Below are 27,352 nucleotides of genomic sequence, written 5' to 3'. Positions count from 1 at the left end.
TCTGGGACCAAGCTTTTGGACATTCTAGCAGTTAAAGGAAAGACCTGATGATAAACAAGGACAGATGGAATGGAATGGATATACGGACTCTGAACACTGAGAATGAGATTGTCTTGCTATTTTATTGTGTATTGATGTTTTTAATTGTTAACTCTTTGAATTGCTTTTTGTATTGTTTGTGAATTGATTCAGGCATCGAATTGTGCCTTCGTCTGTAAGCCGCCCTGAGTCCCCCTTGGGGTGAGAAGGGCGAGGTAAAAGTAATTGAAATAAATAAATGAAATAAATATTTAAAAAATATGTCAATAAGAATAAAAGAGAATTATTACAAAGTGGTGTGGCGATGGTACCTCACACCAATCAGATTAAACCAACTTGACAAGAAACATTCTAAGCAGTGCTGGAGGGGCTGTCAAGAAACTGGCACATATATACACATGTGGTGGTCTTGCAAATTTGTTCAAAAATTTTGGGGAAATGTATTTCAAGAAATAAGAAGAATCCCCCAAATAGAGATAACAGAGAAAGCACTGCTGTCATTTATTGATAATGTTAAAATACCAAAAGAACTAAAAAAATTAATTGCCAATCTGGTAACAGCAGCAAGATTGTTAATAGCTAAAAAATGGAAAGAAGGAGGGGAGTGCCAACAGGAGAAGTTCCACCAGACTGGAGGAGGGCCAATGTGGTCCCAATCTTCAAGAAGGAAAAAAAGGATTTAGCTCTATTTCTATTTCAATTTAGCTCTATTTCCCCAGAGCCAGATCAATTACACCCAAGAGTATTGAAGGAACTAGCGGAAGTCATTTCGGAACCATTGGCAATCATTTTTTAGAGTTCTTGGAGAACGGGAGAAGTTCCAGCAGATTGGAGGAGGGCCAATGTGGTCCCAATCTTCAAGAAGGGAAAAAAGGATGACCCAAACAACTACCGTCCGGTCAGCCTCACGTCGATACCGGGCAAGATTTTGGAAAAGATTGTTAAGGAAGCGGTCTGCAAACACTTAGAAACAAATGCGGTCATCGCTAATAGTCAACATGGATTTATCAAAAACAAGTTATGCCAGACTAATCTGATCTCTTTTTTCGATAGAGTTACAAGCTGGGTAGATGCGGGGAATGCCGTGGACGTAGCGTACCTGGATTTCAGCAAGGCCTTCAACAAGGTCCCCCATGACCTTCTGACAAGGAAACTAGTCCAATGGGATTTTGGCCTGCATCAATAGGGGCAAATACTCCATATGCCCAAATATGAAGACAGAGTTCCCAAACTCAAGGTCAATGTCCACCAAACCTTTCCAGTTTTTTCTGTTGGTCATGGGAGCCCTGTGTGCTAAGTTTGGCCCAATTCCATCATTGGTGGAGTTCAGAATGCTCTTTGATTGTAGGTAAACTATAAATCCCAACAACAACTCCCAAATGACAAAATCAATTTTTTTGAGTGGAGGACATAAATTGGACTGTTAGGTGTCTTGTGTCCAAATTTGGTGTCAATTCCCCCAGTGGTTTTTGAGTTCTGATGGTAGCACGAACTAACATTACATTTATTTATATATATATATATGAATGAATGAATGAATGAATAGGGTGCCTCATTCGTATACATATGTAATATGTAGAGGAATATATATGTGTGAGTTTATATACATATATATTTCTCTTTATATATATTTATATATGCAAATATATACATATATACACATATATGTATATACATGTATTTCTACATATTTATCTACATAAGTATACAGTATATATTTTCCCCATATATATTTCTCTAAATATATATATATATATATATATATATATATATATATATACACACACAAAGATATATGTATTTCTCTGCATATTTATGTTGTTGGTATTTGTTGAGTTGCTTCCGCCTCTTGGTGCCCTCCTGGCCCATCTCAGGCCAGACCTCCCTGTCGGCTGTGGTCACCCCCAGCACCTTCAAGGTCAAGCCATTTCCTTCAAGGATACCATCCACCCACCTTGTCCTTGGTCGGCCCCTCTTCCTTTTTCCTTCCCTTATCCTCAGCATCATTATCTTCTTCCAAGCTTTCCTGTCTTCTCATGATGTGGTCAAAGGACTTCATCTTTGCCTGTAATCTCCATCCCTCTAGTGATCAGTTGGGCCAGTGGTTCTCACCCTTCCAAATGCCATGACCCCTGAATGCAGTTCCTCATGTGGTGGTGACCCCCCAACCATAACATTATTTTTGTTGCTACTTCCCAGCTGTAGATTTGCTACTGTTATGAATCATAATGTAAATATCTGATATGCAGGATGTATTCACTAGACCCAATTTGGCACAAATACCCGATATGCCCAAATTTGAATACTGGTGGTGTTGGGGGTGGGGGCAGATTGATTCTGTAATTTTGGAGTTATAGTTTCTGGGATTTATAGTTCACCTACAATCAAAGACCATTCTGAACTCCACCAACGATGGAAAGGAACCAAACTCCCATGACCAACAGAAAACACTGGAAGGGTTTGGTGGGCATTGACCTTGAGTTTTGGAGTTGTAGTTCACCTACATCCAGAGAGCACTGTGGACTCAAACAATGATGGATCTGGACCAAACTTGACACAAAAATTCCATATGCCTAAATATGAACACAGATGGAGTTTGGAGGAAATAGACCTTGACATTTGGGAATTGTACTTACTGGGATTCATAGTTCACCAACAATCAAAGAGCATTCTGAACTCCACCAATGATGGAATTGAACCAAACTCGACACACAGAACTCCCTTGACCAACGGAAAATACTGGAAAGGTTTAGTGGGCATTGACCTTGAGTTTTGGAGTTGTAGTTCACCTACAACCAGAGAGAACTGTGGACTCAAACAATGACAGATCTGGACCAAACTTGGCACAAATATTCAATATGTTCAAATATGAACACTAATGGAGTTTGGGGAAAATAGACCTTGACATTTGAGAGTTGTAATTGCTGGGATTTATAGTTCACCTACAATCAAAGCACATTCTGAACCCCACCAATGAGAGATTTGGGCCAAACTTCCCACACAGAAAATACTATTTTCTGATGGTGACCACTCTGACACCCCCTCGCGACCCCCCCGAGGGGTCCCGACCCCCAGGTTGAGAAACACTGAGTTGGGCTTTCTTCCCTGGAGGATAGACTGGTTGGATCTTCTTCTGGTCGAAGGCACGCTCAGGATTTTCCTCCAGCACCACAATTAAAGCGTCTATCTGTCTGTCTATCTATCTATCCAAATCTATCTATCTATATAAAAATGCTCTGTGTGTAATGAGTACCTTAAAACCAAAAGAACCGATGAACGAAATCACACCAAATTTGGCAACAAAACGTCTCACAACACAAGGAGTGACCATCACTCAAAAAATTATGATTTTGTCATTTGGGATTTGTAGTTGCTGGGATTTATAATTCACCTACAATCCAAGAGTATTCTGAACTCCATCAACGATGGAATTGAATCATAGAATCATAGAGTTGGAGGAGACCTCATGGGCCATCCAGTCCAACCCCCTGCCAAGAAGCAGGGAAATCGCATTCAAAGCACCCCTGGCAGATGGCCATCCAGCCTCTGTTTAAAAGCTTTCAAAGAAGGAGCCTCCACCACACACAGAACTCCCATGACCAACAGAAAATACTGGAAGGGTTTGGTGGGCACTGACCTTGAGTTTGGGAGTTGTAGTTCACCTACATCCAGAGAGCACTGTGAACTCAAACAATGATGGATCTGGACCAAACTTGGCACAAGCACCCAATACGCCCAAATATGAACACAGATGGAGTTGGGGGGAAATAGACCTTGACATTTGGGAGTTGTAGTCACTGGGATTCACAGTTCACCTACAGTTCACATGATACTCTATGTAGTATCATTAATGTAATAATATTGATATAGTAATTATTATAATAATATGATAGCTGCTTTTTAAGCCAAGAAAGTAACGAGAATGATATGTAATGTAATGCAATGCCGCCTACTGTTGGGCCTTTGCAAGAACTGGAAATCCTTGTGCAGCAGCGCCCCCTTCTGGTGACCGATGGCCCTGCAAGAACAGCATTTTTTTGTGTCAGGAGTGACTTGAGAAACTGCAAGTCACTTCTGGTGTGAGAGAATTGGCCGTCTGCAAGGACGTTGCCCAGGGGACGCCCGGATTATTCGATATTTTTATCATCCTTGTGGGAGGCTTCTCTCATGTCCCCGCATGAGGAGCTGGAGCTGATAGAGGGAGCTCATCCGCCTCTCCCCAAATTCGAACTTGCAACCTGTCGGTCTTCAGTCCTGCCGGCACAGGGGTTTAACCCACTGCGCCACCGGGGGCTCCATTTGTAAGCAAGTAATAACTAAGAACCCATTATAAGTAAGTGATAACTAAGTGATCAATCCTATTATAACCCTGTGATAACCAAGTCATAACTAACTGGTAACTCATTCTAAATAATTGAGAACTTAAGTGATAACCAAGTTGTAATTGATAACTGCAGTTATAACCAATTAACAACAAAGTTATAATTGCTAACTATAGTTATGACTAATTGATAACGAACCAATAGCCAAGTTATCATTGCTAACTATAGTTGTAATAATTGATAACGAATCAGTAGCCAAGTTATAATTGATAACTATAGTTATAATTGATAACGAATCAATGGCCAAGTTATTATTGCTAACTATAGTTGTAATAACTGATCATGAATCATTAAAAAGGGTCTTTTTGCAGGATTGTCTTGGAAGTGAAAAGACAGGTGTCTGTGAGTGTATACGTGTGTGTATATATATATACACACACACACATTTTGAAAGTTATGGCTGCGCTCTGTGCATAATGAGTACCTTAAAAACAAAAGAACCAATGAACGAAATCACACCAAATTTGGCAACAAAACGTCTCACAACACAAGGAGTGACCATCACTCAGAAATTATGATTTTGTCATTTGGTAGTTGTAGTTGCTGGGATTTATAGTTCACCTACAATCAAAGAGCATTCTGGACTCCATCAACGATGGAATTGAACCAAACTTGGCACACAGAACTCCCACGACCAACAGAAAATACTGGAAGGGTTTGGTGGGCATTGAGCTTGGGAGTTGTAGTTCACCTACATCCAGAGAGCACTGTGGACTCAAACAATGATGGATCTGGACCAAACTTGGCACAAGCACTTAATACGCCCAAATATGAACACAGATGGAGTTTGGGGGAAATGGGCCTTGAAATTTGGGAGTTGTAGTCACTGGGATTCACAGTTCACCTACAATCAAAGAGCATTCTGAACCTCATGAACGACAGAATCAGGGTAAAATTCCCACCCAGAACCCCCATGACGAACAGAAAATACTTAAGGTCATCCAGTCCAACTCCCTTCACCGGGGCAAGAAAACGTAATCAAAGTCCTCCTGACAAAGAGCCATCCAGCCATACATATAGATAGATACGTATGATTCACACACAGATCATAGATTTGAAAGGGACCCCTAAAGAAGGACAATGATATGTTGCATGTTCCAGGGTGGACAAACCAGATACTCTCCACATCAACACTGACAAAGAAACAGCAAGAAATACTGTTTACCATAAGCATTAAGAAATTACATATATTAGAAACCAACACTTTCTCATTACTTTATTTTCCAGATCAACAGACTGGGCCACAGCAATGCGTGACAGGGGACAGCTAGTGTGTGTGTGTGTGTGTGTGTGTGTGTATAATCTATACACATAATAAAAGTGAAAATATGTATCTGTGTATGTGGCTGGGTGTCCACTTTCACCGACAGACTCCTTCCTCCACAAACAGTCTATAGCTCCCACTCCTCAGGAGACACCAAAGGCTGTCCTTTCAATGACATGGCAGGTTATAATGAGTGCCATGAACACGTCCAAGAGCCCTGCCACTGTCCTCAACATGCATAACACTGCCCACCACCCAAGTTAAGGGTTTCATTTGGGGACCATTCCATCCTAAACTGTGTGTGTTTCCTCCACTACAGGCATCCCAGTCTTCCTTAGTCTCTCTCCATTGGTGTGGAATTTGCATGACCCTGATCACTGCTCCTCCCATAATTCTTTTCTATGGCACACGGCAAACAGATACACACACATACACAAACAGACAGACATGGCTTCCAAGAAACCCAATTTCCAGGTGTAACAGAATGTACAGAATCTGGACATTTCGGCATCTTTTTATTTTGGAGTTTTGGGTTGTTTACAAATATATATATCTCTATCTATATCAGTCTTCTGTTGCCCGAAAGGTCCGTTTGACGGCTTCTTTGGAAACTGAAGAAACAAATAAAAAAGGAAAAAATAAATACCAATGTATATCAATGAGTTTCCTCCTTTTGGCGCCTGACAGAAATAGCCACAGAGCAGGTAATGCCAGCCTAATCCACTTTCCAAACCAGGCTCGCAGAAGCATTAAGCCTCTTTGGTCTGAAATAGAACCCCAATCCATGGAGGGAATGAAGACACACCACTTGGAATAATTGAAATCTGAGACATTTGCTTCCACGGTATTAGCTCACAATAACTTCTGTGATGTTTGCGAATGATAACTGCTCAATAAGTGTACTCAAAAATAATTGCATCATGTGTATTAACCTCTGCTCTGATTTGCAACAACACTGTGTATATATTGATAACTGCCTAATAATGCAATAATGCAAGTTGATATTGATCACTGCTCTGCGCCTAAAGGTTAGCATCTAGTTAGGCTCCGAGAAGGGCCAGTTCGACCAGGGATGAAACTTCAACAAACAGATTTAATGGAGTTGTTTGTGAACACTTTCAAGCTTAAACATAGGGAGGAAGACAGCAAGGCCATAAATCTTATCATAGACAATGGGAAAAACTAGGAAGCTACTTGACTAGCACTGACTTAATGGGTTTGAATGTGCATGTTTACAGCTATGAAATCATGATGTAATGGTCAACACAGCAAGGCCACAAACTTTCTCATAGACAATGGGAAAAAACTAGGAGGCTAATTGGCTAGCACTGATACAGTGGGTCTGGATGCACATGTTGACAGAAATGAAATAATGATGCAATGGTTGACACAGCAAGGCCATAAATCTTCTCACAGATGGGAAAATTAGGCAGCTACTTGACTAACACTGACACAATGGGTCTGAATGTGCATGCTCACAGCAATAAAATAGATGGCATAATGTCAAATGGCTTTATAGTGTCTGCACACAGAAGAGAAAAGTTTATCTGGGAATGAAAGTTAAGAATGTCTATAAAAACGGAAGCTGGATTCAGATGTGTGTGGCACTCCATTTTGTGTAAAGCTCACCATGTGTTTATCCGATGCAGAAACTCACTATAATGGTGATCTCCTGTCTATAGTGACTACCTGGGACTTGGATACTAGAGATTTATGACTGGCTGGCTGTCCGGCAGATGGGAAACAGGGCCTGGATAATATCAATACATTATGTACATACATACAAACAAACACAGATAATACAAGCATACATACATACATATAAACAAACACATATGTACAAATATAGACGACTGCTTTGAGCAGGAGTAGGCTGACCCACTGAGGCGTTTCCCATCTCCCTCAAGATAGGGGTTTTTATTTATGACAAACGGATAGGTTGGCAGTAAACACAGTATGGGATAAAACACATAGTTTTCCATTATTTGGGGTTATTACATACAGATGAATGGATGCACAAACGACTGGAAGCTCCCCCTTTTCCTTTGGCAGCAAAAGGATTCAGCCGTTGACCAGAGACTGGAGCACTGAGGCCAAAAGAGGAAGAAAGAAAGAAAGAAAGAAAGAAAGAAAGAAAGAAGGAAGGAAGGAAGGAAGGAAGGAAGGAAGGAAGGAAGGAAGGAGGGAAGAAAGAAAGGAAAGGAAGAAAGAAAGAAAGAAAGAAAGAAAGAAAGAAAGAAAGGAAAATAATAAGAAATCAGAGGATAGGAAGGACAGCTAAAGGACCAAGTTTGAAAGAGGGGGGAAAAAAACCTCCCTGATTTTAAAACGTAGAGGGCTTTGCTGAATCTGTTCAAGTTTGGACTAAATGCAGGAGTGGATGTGCCCCATTGATGGGCCCTTTGCCGGTGTGTTTTGAGCCGTTGGGCTTGGCATGAATGGGACCAAAAAGAGCAGTCTCTAGGCACTGCGATGCCCATCATCCCTAGGATGCAGAAGGGCGATGGGATTTGCTGGACAATGGGAACCACTGGACAATAGGGGCTGCAGGACGGTGGGAGTCACAGGACAATACTCTGGCCGACTATAAAACGCATGATGCACTTTTTTTATTGCACAACCCCTCCCTTAGTGGGTTGTTGTAGGTTTTTTTGGGCTATATGGCCATGTTCTAGAGCAGTGGTTCTCAACCTTCCTAATGCCGTGACCCCTTAATACAGTCCCTCATGTTGTGGTGACCCCCCAACCATAATATTGTTTTCATTGCTACTTCATAACAGTCATTTTACTACTGTTATAAATCATAATGTAAATATCTGATATGCAGGATGCAGTTTCATTCACTGGACCAAACTGGGCACAAATACCCAATACACCCAAATGTGAATGCTAGTGGGGTTGGGGGAGGATTGATTTTGTAATTTGGGAGTTGTAGTTGCTGGGATTTATAGTTCACTTATAATCAAAGAGCATTCTGAACTCCACCAGCGATGGATTTGAACCAAACTTGGCTCCCATGATCAATGGAAAACACTGGAAGGGTTTGATGGGCATTGACCTTGAGTTTGGGAGTTGTAGTTCACCTATATCCAGAGAGCACTGTAGACTCATACAATGGTGGATCTGGACCAAACTTGGCACAAATACTCAATATGCCCAAATGTGAACACTGGTGGAGTCTGGGGAAAATAGATCTTGACATTTGGGAGTTGTAATTGCTGGGATTTATAGTTCATTGCAATCAAAGAACATTCTGAACTCCACCTACGATAGAATTGGCTCAAACTTCCGACATGGAATCCCCATGACCACCAGAAAATACAGTGTTTTCTTATGGTCTTTGGCGACCCCTCTGACACCCCCTCACGACCCCCTCAGAGGTCCCGACCCCCAGGTTGAGAAACACTGTTCTAGAGGCATTAGTATTATTCTGCAAATTAAACAATTGTGTTTTAAACCTCTTCGTCTCTGGATTCTGATTAAAAGGGAAGCCCTAAGGAAGCCATACAGGGGCAACAATATTTCCGGGACAAGAGGGGGGCCTGATGGACAATGGGATTTGCTGGGCAAGTGGGGCTGCGGGACACTGAGAGCCATAGGACGGTGAGAGCTACAGGGCAGTAACAGGGACTGCAGAGCTGTGTAGGAGCTTCTGAACAAGAGGAGACCTGGTGGATAATGGGATCTGATGGACAATGGGAACCACTGGACAATAATAACAACAACAATAGTGGCTGCAGATTGATAGGAGCCATGAGATGATGGGAGTTGCAGGACAATAGGGACTGCAGGATGATACAGGAGCTGCTGGGCAATCAAGGCATCGGAATGATGGGAGACACTGGACAATGGGATTTGCATGGTGATATAAGCTGCAGGGCAATATGGATTGCTGGGTAATGGGAGCCAGTGGGCAGTATCTGATGGACAAGAGGGGACCCGATAGATAACGGGAACTGCTGGACAATGGGATTTGCAGGGTCATGGGTGTTGGGGCTCAGCAGCAAGATGCTGGGGATTTCTCAAGGGGCAAGGCGGGTGATGTGTTTCCCACTGAGGAGTCTGTGTGTGATCAGGGTGAATTGCAGGCCTTAGGTCAGAGAGAAGTGCCAACAGCTGAAAATGAGACAGAGGATCTTTGGGATTCCAATGTCCGTTCTTAGGGACTGGGAAAAGTTTGTTTCTCTTGGGAATTGGCCTTCATAACCTGATATCAGATTATGCCTTCCCACGAGGGAGTGAAGGATAGATTAATTAGGCATTCAGATAGACTCCATGAGAAGTCCTTGGAAAACTTCCTGCTTTCATGCTTATGGAGTTATGCCTATGTTCCTGACTTCCTGGATTTCATGTACCTTGCTATTTTGGACTACCGATCTTTGTATATATGGACTATTGTACATATGGACTATTCTGCTTTTTGGGAAATGCCCCTTTTCCCCTTTTGTACAGGCTTTTGTAAATAAACTACTGTATTTAGTGATCACTGGACTCTGGTGTAGTGCTGGATGAAAAGGTGACTCAATGCTAGAGTGCAACAATGGGAGCCATAGGATGGTGGGAGCTACAGGGTAATAGGATAATGATGACAGCTGTTGGATGAGAACACTATGCATTTGCTGGGTGAGAGGGGACTCGATGAACAACGAGGTTTGATGGACAATAGGGGCCTCAACATAACAGGTGCCACTGGGCAACGTGGTCTGATGGAGGGTCTTCTTGTTGGTAAGGAGACATTGTTCCTTACCTTCTTTGGAGACGGCGGCAGCCCTCCCCCCGAGATCATTGAGGACACTGTCCACTGTCTGGTGGTGCCGCAGGAACCAGGGCCGCACCACGTGCCGGTAGAGCACCTGCGAGCCATTCCAGGAGACAGGCGCCATGCACCAGACCAGGAAGAGGCTCTGCAACAATGAGGAGGAGGAGGATGGGAACTGACCGAATGACCCTCTCCCCAGGCATGGCCAGGGACCGAAGCGAGACTATATAATCCAAGTCAATGGATGGATGGACGGCCACTTGCACTTACCTTCCCAACGTAGTAGAAAGGGAACCAGTAGAGGAAAGTGTCAGAGAAGAACTCGGCAACGCTGAAGAGCCCATAGACCACCCAGTAGGTCAGCCACGTCGTGTCGTCCTCCTTGGCTGAGCTCTCAATGGCCTTGATGCTGGGGAAGAAAGGCATCCTTGCATCATTTCCATGAAGGGAGGGAGACTTTTAAGACATGACTTCCCCCTTATTTTCGAGTGGCATTATACAGCATTTTCCCATCCTTTTTCAGATAGCAGGTGGGTTTTTAATACATTACTTCTCTGTTATTTTCAAGTGGCAGGTGGGTCTTTTAATACTTTGCTTCCCCATCATTTCTAGGTGGCAGGTAGGTCTTTCAACACATTATTTCCATGCTTTTTAGGAAGCAGGCGGGTCTTTTAATAATAAAAATAATAATAATCATCATCATCTTTATTTATATCCCGCCCCATCTCCCCAAAGGGACTTGGGGCTGCTTACAAGACAGCAACAGTGCAAATAAAACACATAAAATGCACAATAAAATTAGGCTAAATCAATAAAAGTAAACACCAAGGGAAAACACCTTATTGCCAGGTAGCAGGTGGGTCTTTTAATACTTTATTTCCTTACCCTTTTTAGGAAGCAGGTGGATCTTTTAACACATTTCCAGGTGACAGGATTTTTAATACATGATTTCACCGTTATTTCCAAGTGGCAGGTGGGTCTTTTAATATATTATTTCCCCATTATTTTTAGGAACTAGGTGGGTCTTTTCACACAATTATTTCCCCATTATGTTCAGATGGAAAGTGGGTCTTTAAATGCATGATTTCCCCATTCATTTTATGACAGCAAGTGTTTTTTATTATTATTATTATTCATTATATCCTTATCATTTTCAGGAAGAGGTGGGCCTTTTCATACATGATTGCCCCACCTATTCCAGGTAGGAGGTGGGATTTTAAATACATTATTTCCAACTGGCAGGTGGGTCTTTTAATATATTATTTCCAGGTGGGAGGTGGGTCTTTTAATACATTATTCCTCCATCATTTTCAGGAAGGTGGGTCTTTTTTAATCCATGATTTCCCCACCACTTCCAGGTGGGAGGTGGGCCTTTGAATACTTACGAGGCATAGGCGGGGTAGACGAAGCCGATGAGGTTGCAGAGGAGGGAGGCCCCATAGCCGAACATCAGGTAGAGGCCCAGGAAGGCCACCACACCTTGGAGGGAGGGCGAGGAGGAAAGGTCCCAGAGAAACACAACAGAGAAGACACTGTGAGTTTGGGGAAGCCAAATGAAGCAACCAGAATAACGGAAACTTATGAAAGTTCTAGAACAACATGGCCCAAGATGCCGTGACACTATTATGTGCAAAGCAGGAAACTTAGGTCCAGAATATGCGTCCATAAAGCTTCTATTTATATTATTACTAGCTGCCCCCCTGCCACGCGTTGCTGTGGCCCAGTCTGGTGATCTGCAATATAAAGTAAAGAGAAAGTGTTGGTTTCTAATATATGTAATTTCTTTATGCTTGTGGGTAAACAGTATTTCTTGCTGTTTCTTTGTCAGTCTGGTTTGCCTAATCAGGAACATGCAACATATAATTGTCCTTCTTTAGGGGTTCCTTTCACATCTATGATACTATATCTCTGTGTGTGTGAATCATATCTATCTATATCTACCTATATCTATGGCTGGATGGCTCTTTGTCAGGAGGGCTTTGATTACGTTTTCTTGACCTGGTGAAGGGAGTAGAACTGGATGTTGGTCATGGGGATTCTGTGAGGGAAGTTTGCCCCAATTCTGTCATTGGTGGGGTTAAGAATGCTGATTGTAGGTGAACTATAAATCCCAGTAACTACAACTCGCAAATGTCAAGGTCTATTTCCCCCAAACTCCATCTGTGTTCATATTTTGGCGTATTGAGCGTTTGTGCCAAGTTTGGTCCAGATCCATCATTGTTTGAGTCCACAGTGCTCTCTGGATGTAGGTGAACTACAACTCCCAAACTCAAGGTCAATGCCCACCACACACTTCCAGTATTTTCTGTTAGTCATGAGAGTTCTGTGTGGCAAGTTTGGTTCAATTCCATTGTTGATGGAGTTCAGAATGCTCTTTGATTGTAGGTGAATTATAAATCCCAGCAACTACAACTCTCAAATGACAAAATCATAATTTTTTGAGTGATGGTCACTCCTTGTATTGTGAGACGTTTTGTTGCCAAATTTGGTGTGATTTCGTTCATTGGTTCTTTTGTTTTTAAGGTACTTATTATGCACAGAGCTTTTTTTTTAATGCACAGAGCATTTTTATAGATAGATAGATAGATAGATAGATAGACAGACAGATTAGCCTGGGGCTACTTTGGAGGGAGGGGGAGCCTATTTCTAGTACTTATTCTTACCTTTCTAAGCAGATATTCCAACTACAGATCAATGAAGGTTTGATAAGCATAAGACCTTACAAGGAGTGGGAGGACGCTGACTAGGAGTCGTTGCACTTCGACACTTTAGACTTGATTGACTACTTGGAACTTCTGGCAACTTTATTTATTTGTTTGTTTATTTGCCGTATTTCTATCCCGCTTTTCTCAGCCCGAAGGCGACTCAAGGCGGCTTACAATTTGCAGCAATTTAATGCCACAACAGTCATAAATACCATTAAAACATTTAACATGACATAATGGAGAGATACGTTCAGATAGGTAAGCTGGGCCGGAACCATTTAGGAACACTTTTACTGTGATTTTGGACAGTTTACCTACACTTTACAAACTCATTAAGACCTATATAATCTGCTCCCATGGTGTTCTCTAACCCTTAGCACTTTTTTTTGCACTTTGTGGGGGTTGTGGAGGGCTGGAGGGGGTGGGGAATGCGGGGGGGGGGGGGGAGGATATGACTGGGGAAGGATGCCAGTTTCTAATGAAGAACATTTTAGCCACGTTTTAACCTTTGAGCCACAAGGAGTAAGGGGGGAGGTTGGATGTTTTGAGGGAGGAAGGGGTGCCACTGGTTGAGGGGCCCCCATAGTAGTAGTCTGGGAAAGGGGGAGATACGGGAAAGGGAGACCATCAATTTGGCCTAGGGAACGCGAGAGAACATTAGTAGTTCCAAAATGGCCTCCTGGCATGGTAAACCTGAGTACCCAGGATGGCGTTCCCTCTGGATTAAGGGTGATGCTGTTGAACTCCAGATCTGTCAACAGGAAAACAGCTTTCATCCAGGACTTAAACAGCTTTCATCCAGAAAACAGCTTTCATCCAGGACAGATCTGGTGTGCATAACGGAGACCTGGCTGGATGAGGCTGGAGGTGTAAATTTGACCCAGTTTTGCCCATCAGGCTACTCTGTGCAGTACCAGCTGAGATCTGGAGGGCGGGGAGGCAGGGTTGCATGGTCTATAGGGATTCCATCTCCCTGACCAGGTGCCCCATCCTGCAATCAACCATTTTTGAATGTGTCCACCTGAGAGTAGGTGACCAGGACAGAATAGGGACTCTGCTAGTGTACTGTCCAACCCGATGCACTACAGTCTCCCTACCTGAGCTAGCCGGGATGGTCTCGTCTCGAGCCTGGCGTTGGGAGTCCCTACGGCTCATTGTGCTGGAGGAGTTCAACAGGATCACCTACCGAGGTGGTGGGAAATTTCCCAAGAGCCATCAGGAATCCATCCGGATCCATAAGCCTCCTGGGGCGGACCATCTTAATGGGTCCTCCACCCCTGCAGAGGTTAGGGGGAGCAATAAGCCTAAACCTGATCAGGTGATGGTCAGTCCATGACAATGGAGTGATGGTCCGTTGGAATGGCGAGATGACCAGGGCAATAGACACAATTGCTACCGAACGTCCCTCTCGAATAGCAGAGCTAAACCAGTCCCTTGGTCCAACAAGGAGGTGGCAGCAATGAAACGAAGGAAGAGGAGACTAGAGTGTGTGTGGCATTCAGAGCACATCGAACACAGCTGTATGCCTTCTTAAGAGCATATGCCACGGCAATAAAAGCTGCACAGAAATCTTTTCTGGCAGCCAATATTGCGTCCACAAGGAACCGTCTAGTGGAGCTGTTCCGAGCAGTCAGAGGGTTGTTAAAGCCCATCATCCAAGACAAGATCCCTGTCAACTCGGCAGCACGCTGTAAAGCATTTGCTCAGTTCTTTGCAGACAAAGTCGCATTGATCCATTCTGACCTGGATACCATTTTAACGGCAGTCTCTGAGGATCTAGCACGAGCATCCGCTTGTCTAGTTTTGATGGATTTATTTCAATTGGTGCAGTCCGAGGATGTGGACAAGATACTTGGAGAGGTGAGAGTGACCATATGCATCCTAGATCCATGCCCATCCTGACTGATAAAGGAAGCCAGAGGAGGTTTGGCAAAGTGGGTGAAGGTGGTGGCTAATGCCTCCCTAAGGAAAGGCAATATTCCAGCCAGCTTAAAACAAGCTGTAATAAAACCACTGTTGAAAAAAATAAATCACCGACCCCACTCAATTCATCAACTATCAGCCAGTTTCCAAACTCCCCTTTTTGGGCAAAGTCCTGGAACATGTGGTGGCCTTGCAACTCCAGGTGTTCTTGAAAGACATAGATTATCTGTATCCGGCACAGTCTGGCTTTAGGAAGGGACATGGAACCGAGACAGCCCTGGTCGCCTTAGTGGATGATCTACACCAGGAGCTAGACAGGGGGAGTGTGTCCCTGTTGGTTGTGCTGGACCTCACAGCGGCCTTAGATACTGTTGACCATGGTATCCTTCTGGAACGTCTCACAGGAATGGGCCTCGGAGGTACTGTTCTGCAGTGGCTCCAGTCCTTCCCTAGAGGGCCATTCCCAGAAGGTGTTGTTGGGGGACACCTGCTCGACCCCCCCAGCCATTGTCCTGTGGGGTCCTGCAAAGATCAATAGTTGTTTAACATCTACATGACGCTGCTGGGGGAGATCATCTGGAGTTTTGGAGTGCGGTGTCACCTGTACACAGATGACGTCCAACTCTGTCACTCCTTCCCACCTGCTACTAAGGAGGCTATTCAAGTCCGGAACCGGTACTTAGCAACTGTGATAGTCTGGATAGTTTTCTGCTTCCTTGGAGACTAGGACGTGAAACAATGGCTTCAAACTCCAAGAAAGGAGATTCCATCTGAACATGAGGAAGAACTTCCTGACTGTGAGAGCCGTTCAGCAGTGCAACTCTCTGCCCCGGAGTGTGGTGGATGCTCCTTCTTTGGAAGCTTTTAAACAGAGGCTGGATGGCCATCTGTCAGGGGTGATTTGAATGCAATATTCCTGCTTCTTGGCAGGAGGTTGGACTGGATGGCCCATGAGGTCTCTTCCAACTCTTTGATTCTGTGATCCTATGATTCTAGAGCAGCTCAAAATATTAAAAGCTGCAGAATTATTATTATTATTATTATTATTATTATTATTATTATTATCATTATCATCATCATCTCGCTTTTATTTCCCAACTGAAACAATCCCAAGACTCTTTCTAGCTTGAAAAATCCTATGGTTCTTTGGCTTGGAAAACAATCTATCTCTGCGCATAATAAAAGCGAAAAGGCAAGCTCCTGCCTCCACAAACAGCTGCAGTTCCCACTACTCATTGGTGTAATGGCCCACGCAAGGAAAGGCTTTAAGATGAAGACAATTTCACCCTAGATTTCATGTGTTTTGTCCACAACAGACATCTCAGTGTTTCTGACTCTCTCCATTGGTGTGGAATTTGCATGATCCCGCCCATTGCCTCTCCCTTAACTCTTTCCTACTCTTTTCTATGGCACACAGCAAACAGAGGAACTGAGAGCAACTGAACATACTAGAGAGAATTCATCATGGGTTTGGAGGGGAATTGGTCTGGACATTTTGGAGTTGTAGGTACTGGGATGTATAGTTCACCTGCTATCAATGAGCACTCTGAACTCCACCAAAGATGGAATTGGACCAAACTTGGCACACAGAGCCCCCATGACCAAGAAAAGATATTGGAGGTCTTTGGGGGGAATTCACCTTGATTTGGGGGAGTTGTAGTTCACCCAGAGAACAATGTGAACCCAAACACTGATGGATCCGGGCCAAACTAGGCACACAGACCTAATATGCCAAAATTTGATTACTGGGGGGATTTGGGAGGAACTGACTTTCCTTTCTGGGAGTTGTAGTTCACCTCCAACCAGAGAAACTGTGACCTCTATCGATGATGGACCTGGACCAAACTTGGCACACAGAACCCCCCCCCCCCCCCCAATGACTCCCTCAGCCTACTGGAGGGGTTTGGGGGGGCTGACTCACCATGATGGGAGTTGTAGTTTACTCTGCAGCCAGAGAGCACACTGAACCCCTCCAATGGTGCATCTTAGAGCAAACTTGCCCAGCGTAATAAACCTTAAATCCTGATGGAGTCTCTCAGGCTAAACTGGCATGATGTGAGTTGTAGTTCACTCACAACCTTAGGCATTTTGTACAAGTAAAAAAATGACTTTTTCAAATAATCAGGGCAATGCCAGGGACCCAAGTTAGTATGCAAATCGTCATGATCTGCAAAGCATTAATGAAGCGATCTCTGAACCCGGGAGGAACGATTTATTGTGGTTGGACAATTATTAAACATTTTAAAGGCAAAGTGCAGGTCAACACCAGCCTTTCAATGCAAGGAAACGTTGAAATAAAACACTGATATTCTGGAGAAATCTCATATCTTTGTGTTTTGTGCATTGCCACACACTGAGCAAACCCGATATTCCAGTTTGAAATCCCTTCTGGGGCTAACTGCTCAAATTTAATGAATTTCTAAGGAAATGCATTAAATTCTTCCTAAACTCTTTCTAAATCTGAAAAAAACCCCACTCTTTAAAATAAAGTTTGTTCCCAAGGAAAGAAAGTTCTCCCAAAGTGAGGAAGAGGATGGGTTTGTTTACTAAATGTGTTCTACTTATTGGTTGGAAGAAAATTAATTTTGTGGTGAAACACCAATTGATTATTATTACTACTACTATTATTGCAATAATAATAATAAAATACTAGAATATAATATTAAAATATAATAAAACGTATTGTATCATTAAATATATATATGTATAATAATATTATATAATATATCATAATATAATACAAATAAAATAATAATAATGAAATAACAAATACATCATATTATAATACAAGAAATAATATAATATATGCCATTAATAAAAATATAATTAAAAATATAAATATAACAATATGATATAATATATCATATTATAATATTTAATACATTTAAATTAATAACAATAAATCATAATACATTATAACACAAAATAATATAATATATACCAATAAGAATAATATTATAATATTAATATGCTATATTAATGATTATATGATATCTACTTTATAATAACATATTTAATATATTATATATAATTGTATAATATAAATATTATATATATAATATAAAATATAATACAATAATAATAATACCCCACAAAGAAACTCACTTATTGCATGTAGTTACGCTACATAAATTTTACGTTTCATGGATGAACCCCATTTTTAGCGACAGCATATTAAAATATTATTATTATTATTATTATTATTATTATTATTATCTTTATTTGTACCCCGCTAGCATCTCCCGAAGGACTCGATGCGGCTTACAAAGGCCAAGGCCTCAATACACAACATAACAATACAACACCTAAAGCAAATTAAAAACAGTTAAAGCAATATTAAAACAACAAGCAATAAACAATACACCAAAACACAATAAAACTGGGCCGGGCCAGAGTAAAGGGTACAGAATTAAAAGTACTGATGTGACAGGTGATATGTAAGGATTATAGGGCAAGTGCAGTGTGCAGTGCGCGGCAATATTGGAAGATATGCACAGGAAATACATTGAATAATTATTTTTAAAACCCATTAAAATAACATTAGATATTAGAATAACAACAACAACAACAATAATAATAATTTCCTCCTGCTGGGAAAGGCTGCTCTTTCCGTTGGACTGGAAAGATCATCAGGCAGGATGGAGGTTGATGGGAATTACAGTGCAAAAAGAATGGGGAGGGGTAATATAGAAAGAGCAATGGACCCCAAGTAATAATAACAACAATATATAATAATATAAAAAACAAATATAATAATAAAGGAAAAAAACAAAATACAACAATAATACAATAAAATAACATAATAATACAAATCTTCAATATTATTTAATACAATGTAAAATACAAAAATATAATATGTAATATAGGTAAAGGTAGTCCCCTGACATTAAGTCCAGTCATGTCTGACTCTGGGGTGTGGTGCTCATCTCCATTTCTAAGCCGAAGAGCCAGCGTTATCCATTGACACCTCCAAGGTCATGTGGCCAGCATGACCACATGGAGCGCCGTTACCTTCCCGCCGGAACGGTACCTATTGATCTACTCACATTTGAATGTTTTCGAACTGCTACGTTGGCAGAAGCTAGGGCTGACAGCGGAAGCTCACGCCACTCCCTGGAATCGAACCTGCGACCTTTTTGGTCAACAAGCTCAGCAGCTCAGTGCTTTAACCCACTGCGCCACCGGGGGCCATATTATAATACAAAAAATAACAATACAATAACAATATAATCTAATAATATATCATAATAAAATGTATAATAATAATGTATAATAATATATAATAATAAAATAACGTAACAATACAATTACTATAATTTATAATATTATTTTATTATATCTTATATTATTGTATTGTTATTTTATTTGTATTATTATAATATATTATAGATTATAATAAAATGTATAATAATAATGTATAATAATATATAATAATAAAATAATACAATTACTATAATCTATATTATTTTATTATATCTTATACTATTGTATTGTTATTTTATTTGTATTATTATAATATATTATAGATTCTAGTAATTGTATTATTTTATTATGATATATTATTATACATTTTATTATGATATATTATGACATATTATTTCATTCTATCTTATATTATTGTATTGTTATTTTATTTGTATTATTATAATATATTATAGATTCTAGTAATTGTATTATTTTATTATGATATATCATTATACATTTTATTATGATATATTATGACATATTATTTCATTATATCATATTGTATTGTTATTTTATTTGTATTATTATAATATATTATAGATTCTAGTAATTGTATTATTTTATTATGATATATCATTATACATTTTATTATGATATATTATGACATATTATTTCATTATATCATATTGTATTGTTATTTTATTTGTATTATTCTAATATATTATAGATTATAGTAATTGTATTATTTTATTATGATATATTATTATACATTTTATTATGATATATTATGACATATTATTTCATTATATCTTATGTTATTGTATTGTTATTTTATTTGTATTATTATAATATATTACAGATTCTAGTAATTGTATTATTTTATTATGATATATTATTATACATTATTATTATACATTTTATTATGATATATTATGACATATTTTATTATATATTATTGTATTGTTATTTTATTTGTATTATAATATATTATAGATTATAGTAATTGTATTACTATTTTATTATGATATTATACATGATTATTATGATATATTATGACATATTATTTCATTATATCATATTGTATTGTTATTTTATTTGTATGATTATAATATATTATAAATTATAATTGTATTATTTTATTATGATATATTATTATACATTTTATTATGATATATTATGACATATTATTTTATTATATCTTATATTATTGTATTGTTATTTTATTTGTATTATTATAATATATGTCATAATATATCATAGTACAAATAACATAATATATACCAATAATAATACAATAATAATAATAATAATAATAATAATACTAACATAACCAGGCGCTTCTCTTTGCCTGCCCACTCCTCAGGCTGAGGAGAGCAGCCAAAGGTGGGCCAAGGGCGCTTGTGCACATGCGCAAACTTCCCAAGGGCAGCTAGGGGCTCACCTGTGGCCAGGTAATAGCGCTGAACGCCGGTCCTGGCCTCCAGCCCGCCCAGGAGGTCGCCCAGCCAGCCTGGCTGGTCCAGAAAGGCCTGGAAGCGACGCTGCAGCGGGTCCATCGCAGAACAAAGCCCAGACGGAGACCAGCGGGGATCTCTAAGCCGGTCAGCTCTTACAGGTGGGCGGGGCTTCCAGGGCAGAAGGCAGAGCCCCTTCACCGAGCAACCAATGGGAGAGAAGGGGCGGGGCCACACCTGCCAGGGGAAAATACTTCTCTAAACTGGGTTGCATCTGGAACATGGCCAGACAGCCCAGAAAACACAGCAACCCAGGGATTCTGGCCATGAAAGCCTTTGACAACACTTCCCTAAACTCTAAGCCGCTCATAGAATCAAAGAGTTGGAAGAGACCTCATGGGCCATCCCCCTGCCAAGAAGCAGGAATATTGCATTCAAATCACCCCTGACAGATGGCCATCCAGCCTCTGTTTAAAAGCTTCCAAAGAAGGAGCCTCCACCACACTCCAGGGCAGAGAGTTCCACTGCTGAACGGCTCTCACAGTCAGGAAGTTCTTCCTCATGTTCAGGTGGAATCTCCTCTCTTGTAGTTTGAAGCCATTGTTCCGCATCCTAGTCTCCAAGGTAGCAGAAAACAAGCTTGCTCCCTCCTCCCTGTGGCTTGCTCTCACATATTTATACATGGCTATCATATCTCCTCTCAGCCTTCTCATAAACATGCCCAGCTCCTTAAGCCGCTCCTCATAGGGCTTGTTCTCCAGACCCTTGATCTGATGTCCTTAGGGAGTGCATTCCAAAGTCGAGGGGCCACCACAAAGAAGCCCTCTCCCTCGTCCCCACCACTCGTGCCCACATCAGTTAGGTTTAGGTTCACAATTACAATCATAGAATCAAAGAGTTGGAAGAGACCTCATGGGCCATCCAGTCCAACCCCATTCTGCCAAGAAGCAGGAATATTGCATTCAAATCACCCCTGACAGATGGCCATCCAGCCTCTGTTTAAAAGCTTCCAAAGAAGGAGCCTCCACCACACTCCAGGGCAGAGAGTTCCACTGCTGAACGGCTCTCACAGTCAGGAAGTTCTTCCTCGTGTTCTGATGGAATCTCCTCTCTTGTAGTTTGAAGCCATTGTTCCGCGCCCTAGTCTCCAAGGAAGCAGAAAACAAGCTTGCTCCCTCCTCCCTGTGGCTTGCTCTCACATATTTATACATGGCTATCATATCTCCTCTCAACCTTCTCTTCTTCAGGCTAAACATGCCCAGCTCCTTAAGCCGCTCCTCATAGGGCTTGTTCTCCAGACCCTTGATCATTTTAGTCGCCCTCCTCTGGACACATTCCAGCTTGTCAATGTCTCTCTTCAATTGTGGTGCCCAGAATTGGACACAATATTCCAGGTGTGGTCTGACCAGAGCAGAATAGAGGGGTAGCATGACTTCCCTGGATCTAGACACTGTTGTTGTTCATTCGTTCAGTCGTCTCCGACTCTTCGTGACCTCATGGACCAGCCCACGCCAGAGCTCCCTGTCGGCCGTCACCACCCCCAGCTCCTTCAAGGTCAGTCCAGTCACTTCAAGGATGCCATCCATCCATCTTGCCATTGGTCGGCCCCTCTTCCTTTTTCCTTCCACTTTCCCCAGCATAATTGTCTTCTCTAGGCTTTGCTGTCTCCTCATGATGTGGCCAAAGTACTTCAACTTTGTCTCTAGTATCCTTCCCTCCAGTGAGCAGTCGGGCTTTATTTCCTGGAGGATGGACTGGTTGGATCTTCTCGCAGTCCAAGGCACTCTCAGAACTTTCCTCCAACACCACAGCTCAAAAGCATCTCTCTTCCTTTGCTCAGCCTTCCCTAAGGTCCAGCTCTCACATCCGTAGGTTACTACAGGGAATACCATGGCTTTGACTAGGCGGATCTTTGTTGCCAGTCTGATGTCTCTACTCTTCACTATTTTATCGAGACTGGACATTGCTCTCCTCCCAAGAAGTAAGCGTCTTCTGATTTCCTGGCCACAGTCTGCATCTGCAGTCATCTTTGCACCTAGAAATACAAAGTCTATCACGGCCTCCACGATTTCTCCCTCTATTTTCCAGTTGTCAATCATTCTTGTTGCCATAATCTTGGTTTTTTTGACGTTTAGCTGCAAGCCGGCTTTTGCGCTTTCTTCTTTCACCTTGATTAGAAGGCTCCTCGGCTCCTCCTCGCTTTCGGCCATCAGAGTGGTGTCATCTGCATATCTGAGGTTGTTAATGTTTCTTCCAGCAACTTTCACCCCAGCTTTGCATTCATCCAGCCCCGCACATCGCATGATGTGTTCTGCATACAAGTTAAAAAGGTTGGGTGAGAGTATGCAGCCTTGCCGTACGCCTTTCCCAGTCTTGAGCCAGTCTGTTGTTCCGTGGTCAGTTCTTACTGTTGCGACTTGGTCCTTGTACAGATTCCTCAGGAGAGAGACAAGCCGCTCATAGAATCATAGAATCAAAGAGTTGGAAGAGACCTCATGGGCCATCCAGTCCAACCCCCTGCCAAGAAGCAGGAATATTGCATTCAAATCACCCCTGACAGATGGCCATTCAGCCTCTGTTTAAAAGCTTCCAAAGTTGCGCCCGTACCTTGGGAAGTCTGATCTGGCCACAGTGGTCCATGCTCTTGCTACATCCTGAATAGACTACTGCAACACACTCTACGTGGGGTTGCCCTTGAAGATTGTTTGGAAACTTCAACTGGTCCAGCGAGTGGCAGCCAGATTGCTCACCGGAGCGACATATTATTAAAATAAAATAAAGAAGGAGCCTCCACCACACTCCGGGGCAGAGAGTTCCACTGCTGAACGGCTCTCACAGTCAGGAAGTTCTTCCTCATGTTTATTTATTTACCTTACTTATATACCGCTGTTCTCAGCCTGAAGGTGACTCACAGCGGTTCACAACAAATACGAACAGCAAAAATTCAGTGCTACAGTATAGAAACAGTTGACAACCTAACACATTACACAATTAATAAACAGTTACTACAATACCCATTCACTGTCGTCTCGTCATCAAAAACATGTTCCAGATTCGTCATCCATTGTTCCATTCCAGTGTTCAGTAACCATGTTCAGAAGGAATCTCCTTTCTTGTAGTTTGAAGCCATTGTTCCGCGTCCTAGTCTCCAGGGAAGCAGAAAACAAGCTTGCTCCCTCCTCCCTGTGGCTTCCTCTCACATATTTATACATGGCTATCATATCTCCTCTCAGCCTTCTCTTCTTCAGGCTAAACATGCCCAGCTCCTTAAGCCGCTCCTCAAAGGGCTTGTTCTCCAGACCCTTGCTCATTTTAGTCGCCCTCCTCTGGACACATTCCAGCTTGTCAATGTCTCTCTTCAATTGTGGTGCCCAGAATAGGACACATTATTCCAGGTGTGGTCTCACCAAAGCAGAATAGAGGGGTAGCATTACTTCCTTAGATCCAGACACTATGCTCCTATTGATGCAGGCCAAAATCCCATTGGCTTTTTTTGCCGCCACATCACATTCTTGGCTCATGTTTAACTTGTTGTCCATGAGGACTCCGAGATCTTTTTCACACGTACTGCTCTCGAGCCAGGCGTCCCCCTATTTTGTATCTTTGCTATCATATCTCCTCTCAGCCTTCTCTTATTCAGCTAAACATGCCCAGCTCCTTAAGCCGCTCCTCATAGGGCTTGTTCTCCAGACCCTTGATCTGATGTCCTTAGGGAGTGAATTCCAGAGTCGAGGGGCCACCACCAAGAAGCCCTCTCCCTCGTCCCCACCAATCGTGCCCGCATCAGTTAGGTTTAGGTTCACAGTTAGAATCATAGAATCAAAGAGTTGGAAGAGACCTCATGGGCCATCCAGTCCAACTCCCTGCCAAGAAGCAGGAATATTGCATTCAAATCACCCCTGACAGATGGCCATCCAGCCTCTGTTTAAAAGCTTCCAAAGTTGCGCCTGTACCTTGGGAAGTCTGATCTGGAAAACAAACGGCAGCCAGTGGAGCTCCTTGAACAGGAGGGTTGACCTCTCTCAATGACTTAAATCAAGAAATAGTTTTCTAAGATCTACAGCAGGGGTCCTCAAACGTTTTAAACAGAGGGCCAGGTCACAGTCCCGCAAACTGTTGGAGGGCCAGATTATAATTTGAAGAAAACATGAATGAATTCCTATGCACACTGCACATATCTTATTTGTAGTGCAAAAGACACTTACAAACAATACAATAATTAAAATGAAGAACAATTTTAACAAATATAAATTTATTAGTATTTCAGTGGGAAGTGTTGTCCTACTTTTGGGTGATGAGATAGGATTGTTGTTATTATTGTGCACTTTCACGTTGTTTCAGAATTAGGTTGACCCTGAGCGAGGGCCGGGTAAATGACCTTGGAGGGCCACATCTGGCCCCCGGGCCTTAGTTTGAGGAACCCTGATCTACAGAGACACTCGCTGGAACACCTCAGCAAGCGAGAGTCCAAAAGTGGCAGGCTAGAACCCAGAACCTCAACCAATGGCTGATGCCAAATGAGAGACTCCCTCCTGGGCACAAAGAAAACTGGGCGACATTTAATCAACTACCAAGCTTGCAAACTTTGTGCTTTGTTTGTTTGTTTGTTTGTTAAAAAATGCAACGTAACTGTTTGGTCTGCCCCTGACACGATAAATAAAATAGCCGCTCAGCTCTAACAGGTGGGCGGGGCTTCCAGGGCAGAGGCACCGTCCGGCCAATGGGAGAGAAGGGGCGGGACCACACCTGCCAGGGAAAGAAAACTCTAATCTGCTCTCTCTTTTCCTGAGGGCGGGGCCCCGCTGTTGCCATGGCGACGATGGCTGTGGCCCACCTGGCGCGACTCGAAACTATAAAGCGGGAGGCCGCGGCGAGGTTCTAAGGCGGCTGGAGGACGCCATGAGGGGGGCAGCGGGTCTGCTGGGGATGCTGGGGCTGCTCGGCCTGCTGCTGGGGGGCGGGCGCGGACAGGGGCGCGTGTACGTCAACCACTGGGCCGTACGCGTCCCCGAAGGAAGCCTCCAGGCCCAGCGCCTCGCCCGCAAGCACGCCCTGCTCTTCCTCGGGCAGGTGAGCGAGAGCAGGGAGAGACTTTGGGAGGGAAACCACCAAACGGGTTGCTTTTCTCAGGGAATCATGCCCAGAGCGTTTTCCCTTAGAGGGAAACTGAGCATGCGCAGAGCGCCTTCCCTCAGGAGCAGGAGAAACTTTATGAGGGAAACCTGTTGCGTTTCGGAGGGAAGTTCTGAGCATGCGCAGAGCGCTTTCCCTATGAAAGGCGAGAGTGTCTGTGTACAAATATTGTATATACCTAGGTTTTCAGCCCCTTTTTTAGGCTGAAAAAGCTCCCGGGGCCGTAGCCAGAAAGAAATTTCGGGAGGGGTTGAAATTTTCGGGGGGGGGGTGTTTGAAATTTTCACGAGGGGGGGTTGAAACCTGCCTCCTATCTCACGCTGAAGCAAAGAGCACAGCAGGGGGCAGAGCAGCCTTCAATAGCCTGCAGCTCCGCCCCTGTCAACCACCTCCACCAAGTCTGGCCTCCTTCATGAGAGCATTCAACACCCCCCCCCCCCCAATTTGGTTGCTTCACTACATCAGCTATCAACACACACACACCCAACTTCAGGCCTGTAGCGAGGGGTTTTTTTCTAGGGGTTCAGCCCCCCCCCCCCAAATGTTTCAGATTTTTTTTTAAAAAACCCAGTTTACTCATGAATTTTAACTGGTTAACCAAATCCCCATGCTAACTCTATGAGATGTAAAAAATTAAGAGTCCCTCCAGAACTGCAAGCACTATCTCAATCAAATATTTATTTATTTATTTATTTATTATTCAAACTTATATGCTGCCACTCCCCTGGGGCTCGGAGCGGCTTGCAAGAACAGGCTAAAATCAAACACAATTTAAAAACAATTTAAAACAACTTAAAAACAGCAATATCAGAGATCAAAGTCCCGTCGAAACAGATATGTCTTACATGCCCTGCGGAAAGCTGATAAGTCCCGCAAGGCACAGACTTCAGGTGGCAGAGTATTCCAGAGTGATGGTGCCACTGCTGTAAAGGCTCTGCGTCTGGTTGCTGTTAGACGCAAGGTCTTGACACTGGGAATTTCCAATAGATCTTGGTCCTCAGAACGGAGGGATCTCTGGGGTTGGTAGGGGGTGAGGCAGTCCCTCAGGTACATCGGCCCCAGACCATGCAAGGCCTTAAATATTGACAATTTATTCACACTGTCATTACTTGCAGCAATAGCCGATGTAGTGAAGCAACCAAGTTGGGTGTGTGTGTGTTGAATGCTCTCATTAAGGAGGCCAGACTTGGTGGAGGTGGTTGACAGGGGTGGAGCTCCAGGCTATTGAAGGCTGCTCTGCCCCCTGCTGTGCTCCTTGCTTCAGCGTGAGCTAGAAGGCAGGTTTCAACCCCCCCCCCTGCAAAATTTTCACACACACACCCCCGAAAATTTCAACCCCTCCCGAAATTTTTTTCTGGCTACGGCCCTGTGTATTACCTAGGTCTTCAGCCCCTTTTTTAGGCTGAAAAAGCTCCCCTCAGCTTATACTCGAGTCAAGGTTATTTATTATTTTACTCTTTATTGGGTTGTTGTAGGTTTTTCCGAGCTATATGGCCATGTTCTGGGGG

General features: G+C 42.6%; 2 protein-coding genes across 3 annotated transcripts in view; one reads left to right on the top strand and one right to left on the bottom strand.

Annotated features, from left to right (window-relative positions):
• Window positions 1-6,183: 6,183 nt before the first annotated feature.
• Window positions 6,184-20,883, bottom strand: REEP6 (receptor accessory protein 6). 2 transcript variants are annotated; one of them, XM_060784738.2, is made up of 6 exons: window positions 20,699-20,883; window positions 11,830-11,923; window positions 10,715-10,853; window positions 10,433-10,589; window positions 7,688-7,772; window positions 6,184-6,296 (listed from the first exon to the last, which is right to left on the bottom strand). In XM_060784738.2, the coding sequence occupies exons 1-5, from the start codon at window positions 20,811-20,813 to the stop codon at window positions 7,747-7,749; spliced, it is 531 nt and encodes a 176-aa protein (XP_060640721.1). In that variant the 5' UTR covers window positions 20,814-20,883; the 3' UTR covers window positions 6,184-6,296; window positions 7,688-7,746. The 2 variants fall into 2 exon arrangements, with proteins under 2 accessions (XP_060640721.1, XP_060640720.2); XM_060784737.2 differs by lacking the exon at window positions 7,688-7,772.
• Window positions 20,884-25,467: 4,584 nt separating this feature from the next.
• Window positions 25,468-27,352, top strand: part of PCSK4 (proprotein convertase subtilisin/kexin type 4) — a 37,334-nt gene continuing 35,449 nt past the window's right edge. Inside the window, exon 1 of the mRNA XM_067473614.1 lies at window positions 25,468-25,781. Within this exon, the coding sequence (XP_067329715.1) occupies window positions 25,611-25,781 (171 nt within the window). The 5' untranslated portion in view covers window positions 25,468-25,610. The remainder of the gene's footprint in view (window positions 25,782-27,352) is intronic.

Source organism: Anolis sagrei, chromosome X (genome assembly GCF_037176765.1).
Source record: "Anolis sagrei isolate rAnoSag1 chromosome X, rAnoSag1.mat, whole genome shotgun sequence".
Lineage (NCBI taxonomy): Eukaryota > Metazoa > Chordata > Lepidosauria > Squamata > Dactyloidae > Anolis > Anolis sagrei.
Note: the sequence above shows the minus strand (reverse complement) of the source record. Positions and strands in the feature narration are given on the sequence as shown.